The sequence below is a fragment of the Sceloporus undulatus genome, chromosome 2 (assembly GCF_019175285.1).
Source record: "Sceloporus undulatus isolate JIND9_A2432 ecotype Alabama chromosome 2, SceUnd_v1.1, whole genome shotgun sequence".
Taxonomy (NCBI): domain Eukaryota; kingdom Metazoa; phylum Chordata; class Lepidosauria; order Squamata; family Phrynosomatidae; genus Sceloporus; species Sceloporus undulatus.
This window is the reverse complement of record NC_056523.1, coordinates 268,842,059-268,856,342: the sequence shown is the minus strand read 5'-3', so window position 1 is coordinate 268,856,342 and position 14,284 is coordinate 268,842,059. Positions and strand designations below refer to the sequence as shown.

General features: G+C 42.8%; 1 protein-coding gene across 4 annotated transcripts in view; it reads left to right on the top strand.

Moving 5' to 3' along the window:
* APC (APC regulator of WNT signaling pathway) overlaps positions 1-14,284 on the top strand; it is a 126,049-nt gene that overhangs the window by 58,843 nt on the left and 52,922 nt on the right. For all 4 annotated transcript variants that reach the window (XM_042449102.1, XM_042449100.1, XM_042449101.1 and 1 more), the window contains 2 exons: positions 6,967-7,075; positions 8,178-8,291. In XM_042449102.1, coding sequence (XP_042305036.1) covers positions 6,967-7,075; positions 8,178-8,291 — 223 coding nt within the window. The remainder of the gene's footprint in view (positions 1-6,966; positions 7,076-8,177; positions 8,292-14,284) is intronic.

Here is a 14,284-nt window from a genome sequence, read left to right as displayed (position 1 = left end):
AGTTACTGAGTTTGAAAAGATAGCCACAATGTTTTAAAAAAAATTTCCATGACAGTATGGGATTATAAAGCTATGCATGGCCATATTCAAATTTTACTAATTTGTTTTGCACATTATGAAGGATTTATTAATGAAGGTGTTGATGGGCAGAGAACATAGAAACTCAAAGAGGAGTATCTCTTAACTTACTTATCTCAGCATTTACTCACTGTCTGGCACGCACTTAGTATTTAATAACTGTTCCATATAATACTTCATATTCTGTCACCTTTCTTTTAAATACCAACTTCTAGCTATGAAAACCATCAGGGAGGTATCAGCAGGCTCGGGAGAATCTAAAAACGTGCAGAACTAAACAAAATAAGGGGGGATAGATAGAGCAACACTCCCTTCAACAGCTCAGTGAGGACTGAGTATCCAAAGGCAGGCTGAGTTTGGGATGTTAGGAACTGGGGTAGGGAAAAGGGGAGAGTGGAGGGATAATAGAATGGAGTATTGTGGGAAAAGACATGGTGGACTCCAAACTGCAGTATTTTATTGCAGCTCCCATTCTATCCTCATATAAAGGCTTTGAGTAAACAAATGAGGTTCCCTACCCACCAGCAAATCTTCTTTCTGGTTCTTGTGTTCCAGAATTCTGGCAGAATTGGGATATGGTTACATTGTTACAGACTTAATCATTTTACCTAGTTGGTTAGTTAATAATAATAATTAATAATAATAATTTGTTTTATTTATATACCACTATTCCAAAGATCATAGCGGTGAACAGCAAGTAAGCTAATTAGCAAGTAAGCTAATTTGCCCCCAACAGTCTGGGTACTCATTTTAGCGACCTCGGAAGGATGCGAGCCTGAGTCGAGCTTGGGCCCTTTTGCTGGTCTTGAACTCTCAACCTTGTGGTTTTGAGTGAATGGCTGCAGTACAGGCATTTAACCATGATATTTGGTTGGGAGCAGTACTTGCTGAGACAAAAGATAAAGGTCCTTCCTACAGCAAAGACTCTCATTATAGCAGCAGGAAGAATAAACACAGAATTCTCCAGTCTAGTCATCAGATCACTCTTTCAGCCAACAAGAAAAGTGCTGCTTCCCAGTACATTTCCTCATGTGAAACCAGAGAAGGGCCAGTCTTTCACATAGCATCCTGAATTAACAACAGCATGAGGGGGGTTGCTTTACACATGTCTAGGACAAAAACACAGGATTTCCTGACAGTCAACACCTATTGAAATTCAGGGCCATAAACTCAGTCCCAGCAACGGATATCTGCTTGGGCATTTCCTTGGTATTTTTCACAAGTTTCAAAAGAAAAGAAAAGAAATCTGAGATTTGAGTAATTATGAATCTGAACCATCCTAATACCTCTATGCATGAATAACATTTCAAGATTAAAATCAGAATCTATAATTTTCTTGCAGGCAGAATTCCTGGCCTTTATCAGTCTTACAGATATATCTGCACATTCAAGAAATCCCACTAGAAATAATTCCAGATAGCATGGCACTGAAAATCTGTGAAGAGGCAAGGGGCTGCATGAATGACATTGCTCGACAGATTGCCCAGGATGTTCTCAAGATGCCCCTGACTTGTGCAGCAAATCCTGATGGGCATTCATCTTGCAAGGAAGCCAAGTAGATTCTTAATCCTCAGATATTCAAGCCTTTGATATAAAATTAGAGCCCTATCAGTGCTATGTAGAAAAATTGCAGTTTGGAAGTTTTTTCTTGAGATTGCCTTGCCAAGCCAGAACAAATGCCTGTTAGGAAGGATCGAATTAGGGGAATTTAATTAGCTCAAATTTACGTGAGGGATGTCCTAACAACGCACGCAGCGGATCGGGTCCCTATGTGTATACTAGAGGTCATCTAGTCCAACCCCAAGAAACAGAGACCCCAATGCCAATGAGTTGCAATTAAAATATAAACATTTATTAAAGCCACACAACAAAAGGGATCACACACGCACACACACATTCAATGCTAAAGCAAGGGAGGGGGAGAGTTTGGGAGTAAAGGAGAAAAGATAGAGGCACTGTTGAAATAATTACCTTAGGAGTCTTCTCCAAGTGATGGATGTGAGGGATGTTGGGGAACAGGGAACAGGGAAAGCAAGCGGCGACTGCGGTGGCTAGGAGCTAAGTTCCAGCAGGCTAAGCTAACAAGAGGCCCGAAAGAGACAGTGGGCTTTGGCTTGCCCAAGTGATTTCAGCAGGGCGCAGTGTCCAAGAGATCTCCAGAGCAATTGCTCAACAGAGTTTGAGGTTTGGAACTTCAGCTCACAAGCCCAAAGGAGGGCTGAAATCTAGGTCCTATTTATACTGCGAAACGTGTCCTCAGGCTATAGCTACCTGCGGAACAAAGGTCTTGATGGCTATCTGTTAACTAAGTCTAAAGCTAAACAATGGATACACAAAAAGGGTCTGCCACTTCTTTGGGAGAAGACCACTATCTAGATGGCTGAGTACAGTATTTTCTGGTGTATAAGACGACTTTTCAACCCTGGAAAATCTTCTCAAAAGTCGGGGGTCGTCTTATGCACCAGATACAGATAGATAATCTTGGGCTTTTTATTTTCTTGATGCCATGAGTAGAGTACATTATGCCACAAAACCTGCCCCTTTCCCTTTAGCCAAGAGTCTGGCAAAATTGCAGAAGTCGACCCCGCCATCCCCGCTCTGCCTCTTCTTCTTCACACAAAAAGGGAAGCGCTGGACTACAACTCCCAAGAAGCCTTGCACACCGCATATAGTACAGCAGAGAATGAGGCTGCCTGGGCTGGGCGGGGGGGGGGCTACTTTGGTAGGTGCCTTAAAAAACATCAGGGTATCAGCTGAGAATGGCGGTGGACCTACCGGGCGCCTCCCTCCCTCCCTCGCTTCTTCCTTTCCCTAGCGAGCCTCGCCTCTTTGTCTCCTCGGTTCCCCTCAGGTCCTCCTTCAAATGGGGCTCCTGAGGGAGTTTGCTGGGAATGTTCTCAGAGAGGGATTGCGAGAGAGAGGTTAGTGGAGGCTCGAAATGATGATATATATATTGATGTGGTCCCCAAACTGTGCTCTTTTAAGGGGTTTTGGACTTCAGCTCCCAGAATCCCAGGCTATTGGCCAACATGGCTGATGCTTCTGGGAGATGAGGTTTAACATCCCTTCAAGGGCACAGTCTGGGGACCACAGCATATGACAAAGGATAACCTCTTGAGTTCTTCAGTACAGGTCTTTTAAGGATTAGAATAATAGAATCATAGAGTTGGAAGAGACCCCAAGGGCCATCCAGTCCAACCCCCTTCTGCCATGCAGGAACTCTCAATCAAAGCATCCCCGACAGATGGCCATCCAGCCTCTGTTTGAAGCCTTCCAAGGAAGGAGACTCCACTACACTCCAAGGGATTTTGTTCCACTGTCGAACAGCCCTTACTGTCAGGAAGTTCCTCCTAATGTTGAGGTGGAATTTTTATTTGGTGTGCATTGGAAGAGGGGTAGCCTTATACGACGAGTATATCACAAACTCTATATTTTAACTGGAAATTTTGGGGGTTGTTTTATACGCCCAGTTGTCTTATAGGCCGGAAAATACAGTACTTAATGCCATCAGTAGGTGAGGCAACTTCTTTTGTCCTCCTTTTCTCAGGTTGCTGGCAAAACTGGAATGGCAACTCCCAGAACTGGTTTTTGTAAGGTTTAAATCTACCTTTTGCTATGACCAGGTCCAGCAAGGCTGCTTGGCTACGTGGTCAGCTCACCTTTGGGATAATGGTGGCTGCGATGGGCTCAGTCATGATTTTTGATCGCTTGGCACCCAAAATTTATATAAATCCAAACTCGATAACATGCCCTACAGGAGCCTTGACAAAATGGAATCCTGTGTATATTCCCACTAATTCCTCTTTCACCCATTTAGAAGATGAGAAGGGACTTTGACAAATGTGGTATCCAATGGCCCAGATGCCCATGATTTCCATTGCTACTGAATTTGTCAATCCAAGGCCACTAGAAATTGTTCAAAAGAACATGTTACTATGTGGTCAGGTCCTCCATTCTCATTTGGATTTTTTCCAATTAGCTGAAGATGAAAGAAAATGGTTGACAGAAATAGAATATCCAGAAGTGATTATGGAAACCTTGTTTAGGGGGTATTAGGGTATACAGCATGACAGAAAGATAATTTCTCATATGATCAGGAAGAGAGCTGTATGGCCAAGAATACAGAGTAACAATAGAAATACCTTTTTTCCCTTTTCTGTCTTGTGAACCATGCATCCCCCCTCCACCCATTTAGTTGTTGGACATGGGATAAAAAAAACTGGGGGGAAATAATTGAAAAATATTTTCTTCGTACACCAGTGTGAACCAGTGTCTATCTTTCATAAAATATGTCACTATGTGGTATTGAGGGGATATTCTAGATGAGGGGTGCACAAGATATGGCCTGGGGGTCACATGCGGCCCCCCAAAGGATTTTTGGAGGCCCAGAGGCAAATAGCCAGGAGGAAGAGGATGTCCTAGAGTCCTGCCTCAATCACACGGGGCTTTGGAGGACTCAGGAGCAATGGAAGTCTTCCCTGGACTGTGCATCTCCTTTCCAACTGGGAAGCTACTGCAAGGGGCAAGCTTCTGGCTGCTCATTGGCCAGGCAAGGAGGAGCAGCTTTTTGAATGGAGAGCGGGAGAGAGCAAGAGTGAGCAGGAGCAGAGAAAAAGAGCAAGCAACAGAGAGAGCAGAGCAAGGGAGGCCAGGCATCCTCCATTTTCTTGAATGTCCTATATTTCACCTAAAACTATTGGCAGCCCGAACAACTTTAGCCCATCTTAATTTCGGCCCCTACCACCTTCCAGGTTACGCAGGCATGCTCTAGACACATCAAATTGCTTTGCATGACCAATGGAATTTTGAAATATGTTCTTTCAAGAGCATACCCCTTTTAAAGCTCCAGTCCAGTTGCTTTTTAAACTCCCCTGACTTTAAAATCAACAATTGACATTTGGGATATAGATTACCAGAGGTTTCTTGGGTACATACAACTTCATTCTTTAGCTCCTGGCCTATGCTGCTAAGTCTCCTGTTGACTTAGGCAAGGAATACTCAGAGGTGGTTTTGCCAAATCCTCCCTCAGAAATATCCCATCTGAAATAGGAAGCTAAGCAGAGTTAGCCTCTGTTAGTACTTGGATTTGTTACTGCCAAGAACTACCAGACATTGTAGACCAGGGGTTGGCAACCTACGGCCCGTGGGCCGGATCCGGCCCAGCGAGGCCTTGGGACCGGCCCCAGCCCGGTCCTGCCACCAATTGCCGGCCTGCCCTCCTGGCTGTGCGGAGGAGGCAGAGGAAGAGGAGGGCAGCGAGGCCTGGGGCGGAGGAGGCGAGGTGGAGGCGGCGCCTCCTGCATGCAGCCGCGCCACCCTCCCCGCAGCCTTCTCCCTCTTTTATGGCCTCTGAGGAGGCCTTGGCCTCCACAGAGGCTGGGAAGGAGGAGGAGGGTGCCTGTGCGGGCAGCCCCGCGGGCTCCTTCCCGGCCTCTGAGGGGGCCTCGGCCTCCACAGAGGCCGGTAAGCAGGAGGAGGGTGCCTGCACAGACGGCCCCGCCGGCTCCTTCCCGGCCTCTGAGGGGGCCTCGGCCTCCATAGAGGCCAGGAAGGAGTGGGGGGGGGTTCCTCCATGTAAAAAAAAAAGTGTCCTACATTTGAAAATGCTGTCCTAAATTTGTCCCTGTTTGGACGTCCTGACTTATGGCAACCCTACGCTCGCCGCAGTTTCCGCGCCGCTCCGGGCACTATTTTGAGTTCGGCCTCCCAGTTGTCTGAGGGACAGCAATCCGGCCCCTGGCTCAAAAAGGTTGCCTACCCCTGTTGTAGACTATATTGTAGAGGAAGAAATTGAGAAAATTACCTCTGTGTATTCCTTGACTAAGAAAACCTTATGAAATTCATGGTGTCGCCATAAGTTGATGGATAACTGAAAGGCACATACAATACACATTTGGTATTAATTGGCAATTTCCCATTGAAATTTTAACCAGAGTTGACTCTGCTTAGTTTCCAGAATCAGATGGGATCTGTTGCCTTTAGGTTATTTAGGCCTAATAATATTACAGAGAATAAATAAAATTTAAGATAATTAATGTAAAAGTTGTGTGTCCTTTTCCAGCATTTTAATTAATTCCAGTTTAACCATAAGCTTTTATTTTTGTTTTCACAGAGTTATTACATAGAAAGACAGCAGTGATGATTTGTTTTTTTAAAGTTCTCTGTCCAATAGGGAATTCTTAAATATATTCATTTGAAATTGTATGGCACTATTTTTCTTTTCTTTCTGGATATCAAAACTGAATTTTGTGCAGCATGTCGTTTTACTGACCACCATCAGGTTAAGAACCAGGAAAAGACTTTGGGGGCTTCTCTGCATGAGTAATTTACCCCAGAATCCCCTTAGGCTCTCTGCATCCCATTTACATGATGCAGGGCCATACCCTGAATCGGATCTGGACTGTTGTCTGAACACTTGCACCCAATTCAGGGCTTTCTCTCCCAACCTGCATTTAAATAACTCACTTTTGCTGTGGTTTTTGGCTCTCTTTACAGTGACAATGGTGGCTGCCTTCATTTGTAGTCCCCTCAGTTCACTCTGTGTTGCTATTGTGGGTTGAAGTCAGAACGAGGTGCCAAGCATTCATAACATGTCTAGGCGCCTCAATCTAACCTCAGCAGTGGTGCTGGGTGACAAACAGGGACCTTGTGGGAAGGCAGCCGCTCATCATTCACTATGAAAGCCAAAAGCCCACAGCAAAAGAGACCAGGTAAGGTGGTGGAATTTGCAATCAGGAGCACCACAAAATAATCTGTAAAATGAAGACGGGGCTAGTGACTTCATCACCTGAACCAGATGTCTCATGCATAGACTTCACATGTATAAAAGATATTATCCAAGTTCTCACAGTTAATAAAGTGTGATGTCTATTGTTTGCTCATATATAGATCTCTCTTGCTTGCTGAGCTTGAAAAGGAAGAAAAAGAAAAAGACTGGTATTATGCACAACTTCAGAATCTGACTAAGAGGATAGATAGCCTGCCTCTTACTGAAAATGTAAGTAATAATAGTAGCAGCATTCTGTCTCATGTAAGTATTGTGAGATTCTTTGCTTTGCAGTTTTTAAAAAACAAGTTGCTTTAACTTTTATTCAGAAGATCACATGCACTTACTGTGAATTGTATAGAAGTAAAAACCTACAAAACTCTACCAGTACTGGATCTGCTTTATTTTTAGTACAGTATATGACTGTAGAAGGAGAAAATACCATGCTCTCTGACCCATCCTTTCCATATAGGAGCCCATACTTCAGAATTCTTTTCAGTCTTACACCGTATATAATTACTAGTTCTTTTGTAATATTAATGTTTCCGTAAATAACATTGCTTATCAGAATTATCTATAGAGGTAGTTGAAAATCCAGGATAGTATTGAACCTGGGGATCTGTACAGATTATACGAAAATTGGACTCTTGACAATTGGCTTGTAAACCTCATTGCCAGCACAGTTTGTAAAAATCCCCCTGTTGTATATACTGAAAGGATTCAGTATGTATTGAAAGGATTCAAAGTTGTTTGTACTCTACATTTGTGCATCCTTTAAAAAAAAAGAATATGGTATTATATGTGACTTATTGATAACTGTGTAAAATACACTAATATTATTTTAAATCTTAATATGAAAGGCTGATTTTCTGTCTGTAGTCACAATATTTGTTTAAATTACAACATTCACTTACAACACTCGCTGTAGCACAAACACTCAATCCCAAAAGTAACTCTAGTAGGCTGCAGTTTTATCTTCCACATTTTCCAAAATCCCAGATTAAATTAAAGTGAGAAAGGATCTGTGAGTGAGAAGGAGATCCTTCTCTGGGATGGGCTTAACAGCAGATAGATATGTGAGTGCTACTTCATTGTATTTAGGGGAGGGAAATTATGAGGCCGATACTGAAATATTTTTTATGTTTATAGATGTCTTTGATGAATTGCTTTCTGTGTTACAATCATTTTCCAATTACAATAATTAGGTCTACCTTTCTAAATTCCTTGTTTAGATAGTGTGAATTGACTGTCAGCAGTGCAGTTGATTGGAATTACTCTTTTTGTTTTTGTTTTTGTTTTTTGTTTTGTTTTTCATTTTTTGTATTGGTTCCAGTTCTCCTTGCAGACAGACATGACTAGAAGACAACTGGAATATGAGGCAAGGCAGATTAGAGCTGCCATGGAAGAACAGCTTGGTACTTGCCAGGATATGGAGAAGAGGGCCCAGGTAATTATATAACAAGGTTTTGCAAAATTTTAAAGACTGGAACACTACCAGTGGAACAAACAAACACAGAACAAGTACAATTCAAAATAATAGGAACAGCAGCACATATATTTAGCTCTGGAAACTAAAGAATATAATAATGATTTCACAAGATGCAGGAAAACTAGTTTAAAACTACACCCTTTTTTACTTAAAGCAAAAATCAAATAAATACCATAAATAAATAAAATAATAAATACCTTGCCTGGTTTAGCTTTTTCTTCTTGTACTTTGCCTCAAAGCCTCATCTCCCACAGCTTCTTCAAATAATATTCCTACACCACAACCTGACATGTATCTTTTCCTTTTGCTTGCTATCCTTTCCCCCAGTCTTCTTGCCAAAGAGGCAGTCTGGGAGACATAAGATCTTAACTTGCATCTCATGGTAAGATCTTGAGTTCAAGTAGGTACAGAATCATAGGATTTAAGTATTTGCTTTTCCTCACGGTAGGGAAAAACTAGGTTAATCATATGAGAGTGCTGAAATCAGTGGGGGCATCATATCTCTCCTCATTTATCTCTTTAGAAAATCACATACTAGTAAAGGGTATACAGTTATCACTCTGGATTCGTGGCTTTGATTATTCATGAGTCCCTAGCTGTGTGCGTGTACAGTTCTCCCCCTCCGTCCCTCCCAGGCTTTTCTCCTGTGAGTGACAGAAAAGCCAAGGACAGAGAGAACAGTTGGGAGGGTGCATGTGCACAGCTATGGACTCTGGAATAATAAAGCTCCTTGAAGCTGCCGGTGCGCCCTCCTTCCTTCGTCCCCCAGGCATAAGGGGGGGGGGGGTCTCCAGACCCCTCTCAAGCCTTGGGGAAGAAGAAAGAAGTGGCCAGCAAGCTTTTTTTTATTTCCCTCCCAAGCCATGAAGGGGTCTCTGGACTCCTCTCAAGCCTTGGGAAAGAAGGAAGAAGCAGCCAGCCCGCCCTCCTTCCTTCCCTCCCTAGGCATGAGAGGAGATCCAGACCCCTCTCAAGCCTTGGGAAAGAAGGAAGAAGCATCCAGCCCGCCCTTCTTGCTTCCCTCCCAAGGCATGAGAGGGGTATCTGGACCCCTCTCAAGCCTTGGGAAAGAAGGAAGAAGTGGCCAGCCCGCTCTCCTTCCTTTCCTTTGAAGGCATGAGTGGGGTCTCCGGACCCCTCTCATGCCTTAGGAAAGAAAGAAGAAGTGGCCAACGTGCATTGCCCTGCTCTTCCAGTGCCTCAGACACCTTCTAGAGCTGTTTGAGACTTCGGAAGGGAAATATGTGCATGCAACTAGTCCCCCTCCCCATTATTCATGAATTTTCATATTTGCGAGACTCCACCCCTAACCCCTATGAATCCAGAGGGATACCTGTAGTTTCTGAGAAGGCTATCATATCTATCTCCCTAATTTTTTGGTCTTGGTTCTACATTTTTGAGATGAAGGAGAGGTGCACTTGGTTACATTATTCCAGAGGAATGCTTCCTTCACAGAGCCATTTAACACTGAAGTCCTCAATATTGTCTAGCAATATAGGCCGTAAAGACATTCCAGAAATAATAAAAATGTGTCTGTGTGTAAGTACCTCTTAAAACTCACTAAAATTAGATAATATGATCACTAGCACTAGCCAGATGTGTTCAGAGATATAAAAATAAACAATTTGATTTAATACCATCACAGTCATCCGTTTAATGGACTTTTCTGTCTTTTCACAGTACACCATTTGTTTAACACTTTCTGAATTATCAATGATTTACTGAACAAAAAATAGTAAATAATCATGTGGAACTAGATTCATAAAAGGACAGTATGAATAGGCATGAGTTTTCTGCATGATAGGGACCCCACAGCTTACTAGTAGTATTATCCTTTTGGAACACACCCATAGAACTAGTTGTTAAATGGTAAGGGAGCAATTATGCAAACCTCATCAATTAAATTTTTTAGCTATGCCTACCAATAGAATTTAGGCTTAAATAAGCAAAGTTTGTCAGTATATTTCTGCAGCTATTCACTAATCTAGTGCCTTTATTTCACAGCTTGCCCTGTAGTCCTTCAAGATTCTGTGTAGCAGGGAATTTTTGGCTGCAAATAGATTATAGAATCAAAGTAATTTATCTTTACCATTTCCCCCTATTGTAACACAGTGGAAACCTGAAAAAGCCTGATGTCAAGGCTATTCAGCCTACCAAGAATGATTCCAGAGCAGATAATTAAACAAGCAGTCTGTAAACACTTAGAAAGAAATGTCATGATCAGTACAAGTCAACTTGGGTTTCTGAAAAAAAGGCATGCTAGACCAATCTTACCTCTTTTTCTGATAGGGTTGCAAGCTTAGTAGATGAAGGGAGTGCTGTGGATGTAGTATATCCTGATTTCAGGAGACCTTTAACAAGGCCTCCAATGATATTCATGAAAACAAGTTAGTAAAATGTGAGATAGACAATTCTGTGATTGTGTCCTGGTTGTTCAGATGCTATTAGATGGATTTGTAATTGGTTGACTTCTAGAGAGAAGTGACTAGTGCGATGCTACAGGGTTCTGTCCTTGGCTCAGTGCTATTCAACATCTTCATAAATGTCCTGGAAGATAGAAAGACAGCATCATATCAAATTTGCTGGTGACACCAAATTAGGAGAGGTAGCTAAAGGACAGATCCAAAAGACAGGATCAGAATTCAAAATGACCTTAACAGATTAGAGAGCTGGGCCAAAACTAACAAAGGCGGGTTACAGACCGCCATTTAGTACGTAATGAATATGTACTAGGGTTAGGAAGGGGCGGTGCTTCCGCACGCCCCTAACCCTAGTACGTATTCTGTACGTACAATATGGCGGCGGCCGTTCCACACGGCCGCCGCCATATTTACATATCGGACGCTGTGCGTCCGCACGTGTCATGGCGTCTATGACGTCGCGAGTCCGCCCCTGGCGCCTCGCGACGTCATAGAGGCGCCGCTTAAAGAAGCTCCATTTTGGAGCTTCTTTTTTGCTCCGTAACGGAGCCGCGTGGTTTGGCTGCTGCGGCTCCCTTACGGAGCAAGCGGCGGCGGCGGCAGATCGCCGCAAAGCGGCGGTTTATAACCCGCCAAAATGAATTTCAGCAGGGAGAAATGTAACATGCTACACATAAGCATAAAAAAGAGGAAATGCACAGATATAGGATGGGTGACACCTGGCTTGACAACAGTACATGTAAATAGGATCTAGGAGTCTTAGGGGTGAAATAAATGGTCATGAAGGAGCAGCCTCTGGCTGCTTCACCCGTGTTTGAGCCACAAGCGACCAGGCAGCCCACTCTTAAAGCAAGCTGCCACCATGGTGCCAAATGAGATGCCTTAAGCAGCCTCAGTGCTGCTTCCAGCTGCATCAGGGGCATGTGTTATCTGTATGCCATGATCTGAAAATGGCCAGAAGGCACAGTTTTTGGCCCGTCTGTTTCGGGCTTTAGAACATCACGAGCTTAACATGAACCAAAAGTATGATGCAGCCGCTAGAAAAGGCAATATGATTCTAGGATGCATCAATAGGAGTATAGTGTCTAGATCAAAGGAAGTATACTGTGCAGACCTCTTAGCACCACAATTCAAGAAGAATATTGACAATGTGGAAAGTATCCAGAGGAGGGCAACCAAAATGGTAAATAATCCGTAAACTTTGATCTCTAGCTGTGTATATTTAGCCTGAAAAAGAGATGGTTAAGAGGTGATGTAATAGCCATGGTTAAATATCTGAAGGGAAGTCATATTGAGGATGGAACAAACTTGTTTTCTGCTGCTCCAGAGACTACGGTACAGAGCAGTGGATTCAAGCTACAGGAAAAGAGATTCCACCTCAACATTAGGAAGAATGTCCTGACAGTAAGAGCTATTCAACAGTGGAATACACTGCTTTGGAGTGTGGTGCAGTCTCCTTCTTTGGAGGTTTTTAAAACGAGGCTGCATGGCCATCTGTCAGGATTGTGCAAGGGGTTGGAGTGAATGGCCTTTGTAGTCTCTTCTAATTCTGATTATGTTTTATGAGATTGTGGCAGGCCCACATGACCCGCTGACTGCAGGAATCTTATGATTGGGGTCCAAAGTGGGCTTTCAGCAGTGCCAAACTAGGACAATACTTGTCAATGCTCACAACAAATTTTATTGAACAATACTAAACAGGTAAACTTGCTGCTGAGAACTGTTACTTCACAGGCTTTTCTTCAGACCAGTCAGTTTACAATTTAAATATCTATTGAGGGTCTATCCCCACTTCTGCTACTTCTCTCTAAAGTGGCTACTGCTGCCTGATCCCCATCTTGAGGAAGGTACTTCACAGGCCAGCATCTGCTTCTGATATTCCAATATACTTGGGGGGAGGGGACCCCACTGGGGTACTCAGAGAGCTGCGTCATGCTGTCGGGGTTATCCTTCTGTTGCCCTGGGAAGCTCCCCTAAGAATCCTTCCTCTTTAGGGTCCCACAGTACTGCTGTCCCTGAACTGCCATGCTGGGTTGTCCCTCCCCGCCTCACCAAGGCAGCAGTCCATTCTTCTCTACGCATTGTATAGGACCTTCCCTTCTCTCAGCTCTGCCGCATTCTCCCCAACTTCTCTTCCAGATAGCCCTCCTCCAACCATCTCTCCCTTCACTTTTACGCCCTGCTCCTTTAACTCTTTCCACCCAACCCCCTCTCTTCTCCCCAGCTGTTTCTTCTTTTTCTTGTCCCCATGCTTCCTGCTCTTGGGTTCCTTCTGGGTCCTGTAGTCCTCTAAGTTCGGTACTGGATTCCTCTGACCCTGTAACCAAAGGACAGCCTGAATCTCCAACTTCACAGAGATCAATTCTCATTTTATCTCTAAATCCAAACAAAAATCCATCAGTGATACCTTTATTGGTCAACCAAAATGCACTATATACTGCACGATATACACAATATACAGTATATTGTGCATTTTGGTTGGCCAACAAAGGTATCACTGATGGATTTTTCTTTGATTTGTTAAATGGCTAACACAGGTACCCCTGCATGTTTTCTTTATCTCTAAATGAGATTCAGGTCCAAAGCACACTGCAGAAATAATCCAGTTAAATAATATTTAACTGCCCTGGTTCAGTGCTAAGGAATCATGAGAATTGTAGTTTGTTGTGACACCAGAGCTCTCTGACAGAGAAGGCTAAATGTCTCACAAAACTACAGTTCCCAGAATTCCCTAACATTGAGCCAGGGTAGTTAAAGCAATCTCAAACTGGATTATTTCTGCAGTGTGTTTTGAACCTTAGTCTTATTTAAAACAACACCTCATTAAAAGTATTTTTAGATAAATGTTACACATACTATAGTAAACATAGGATTGGTTTTGAAAAGATGCAGAGTAATACTTTTCATTTCAAATAAGCAGAATGAATCATTCTCCAGAATTAGTTGCAAAATTTTCCCATATAGATGTGGTAAAATGAAATCAGAAAGCAGCAAGGTGATTCCTTAATTGTTAAGAGACACATAACAACTACTTTTTGATATAAGCAGTCTTTCTTTTGATGGTCCATGGGTGGCTATCAGTACATGAATCAGTTTTCTTTTTGTCCTTTGTGAGGACAGTATACCGCCCCTCACTCCTGGAACCTCCTCCCCTTACAAGCACGACTCAACACGTCTCTAACCAGCTTCAAAGCCGAGTTAAAGACCATGTTGTTTAGGGAAGTGTTCCCAGGGAGTCTGTGATTGTGTCCTGGTTGTTCAGATGCTTGACTCAACAGTGGATATTGCTGTTTTAACTTGTTTTATATGATGTTTTTAATTTGTTGCTTTAACTTTTAGATTGTTCGCCATAGGCAGGCTTTTATATTCTTGATTTTACTTGGTTTTGTACAGTGCCATGTAGATTTATGATGCTTTATAAATAAAACCAATAATAATAATAATAATAATAATAATAATTTTTCAAAGCTTGCTAATATAAATATCTTATAAACTGCTTCAAAGGTTTGTACCTTAAAATCAATGTTCATT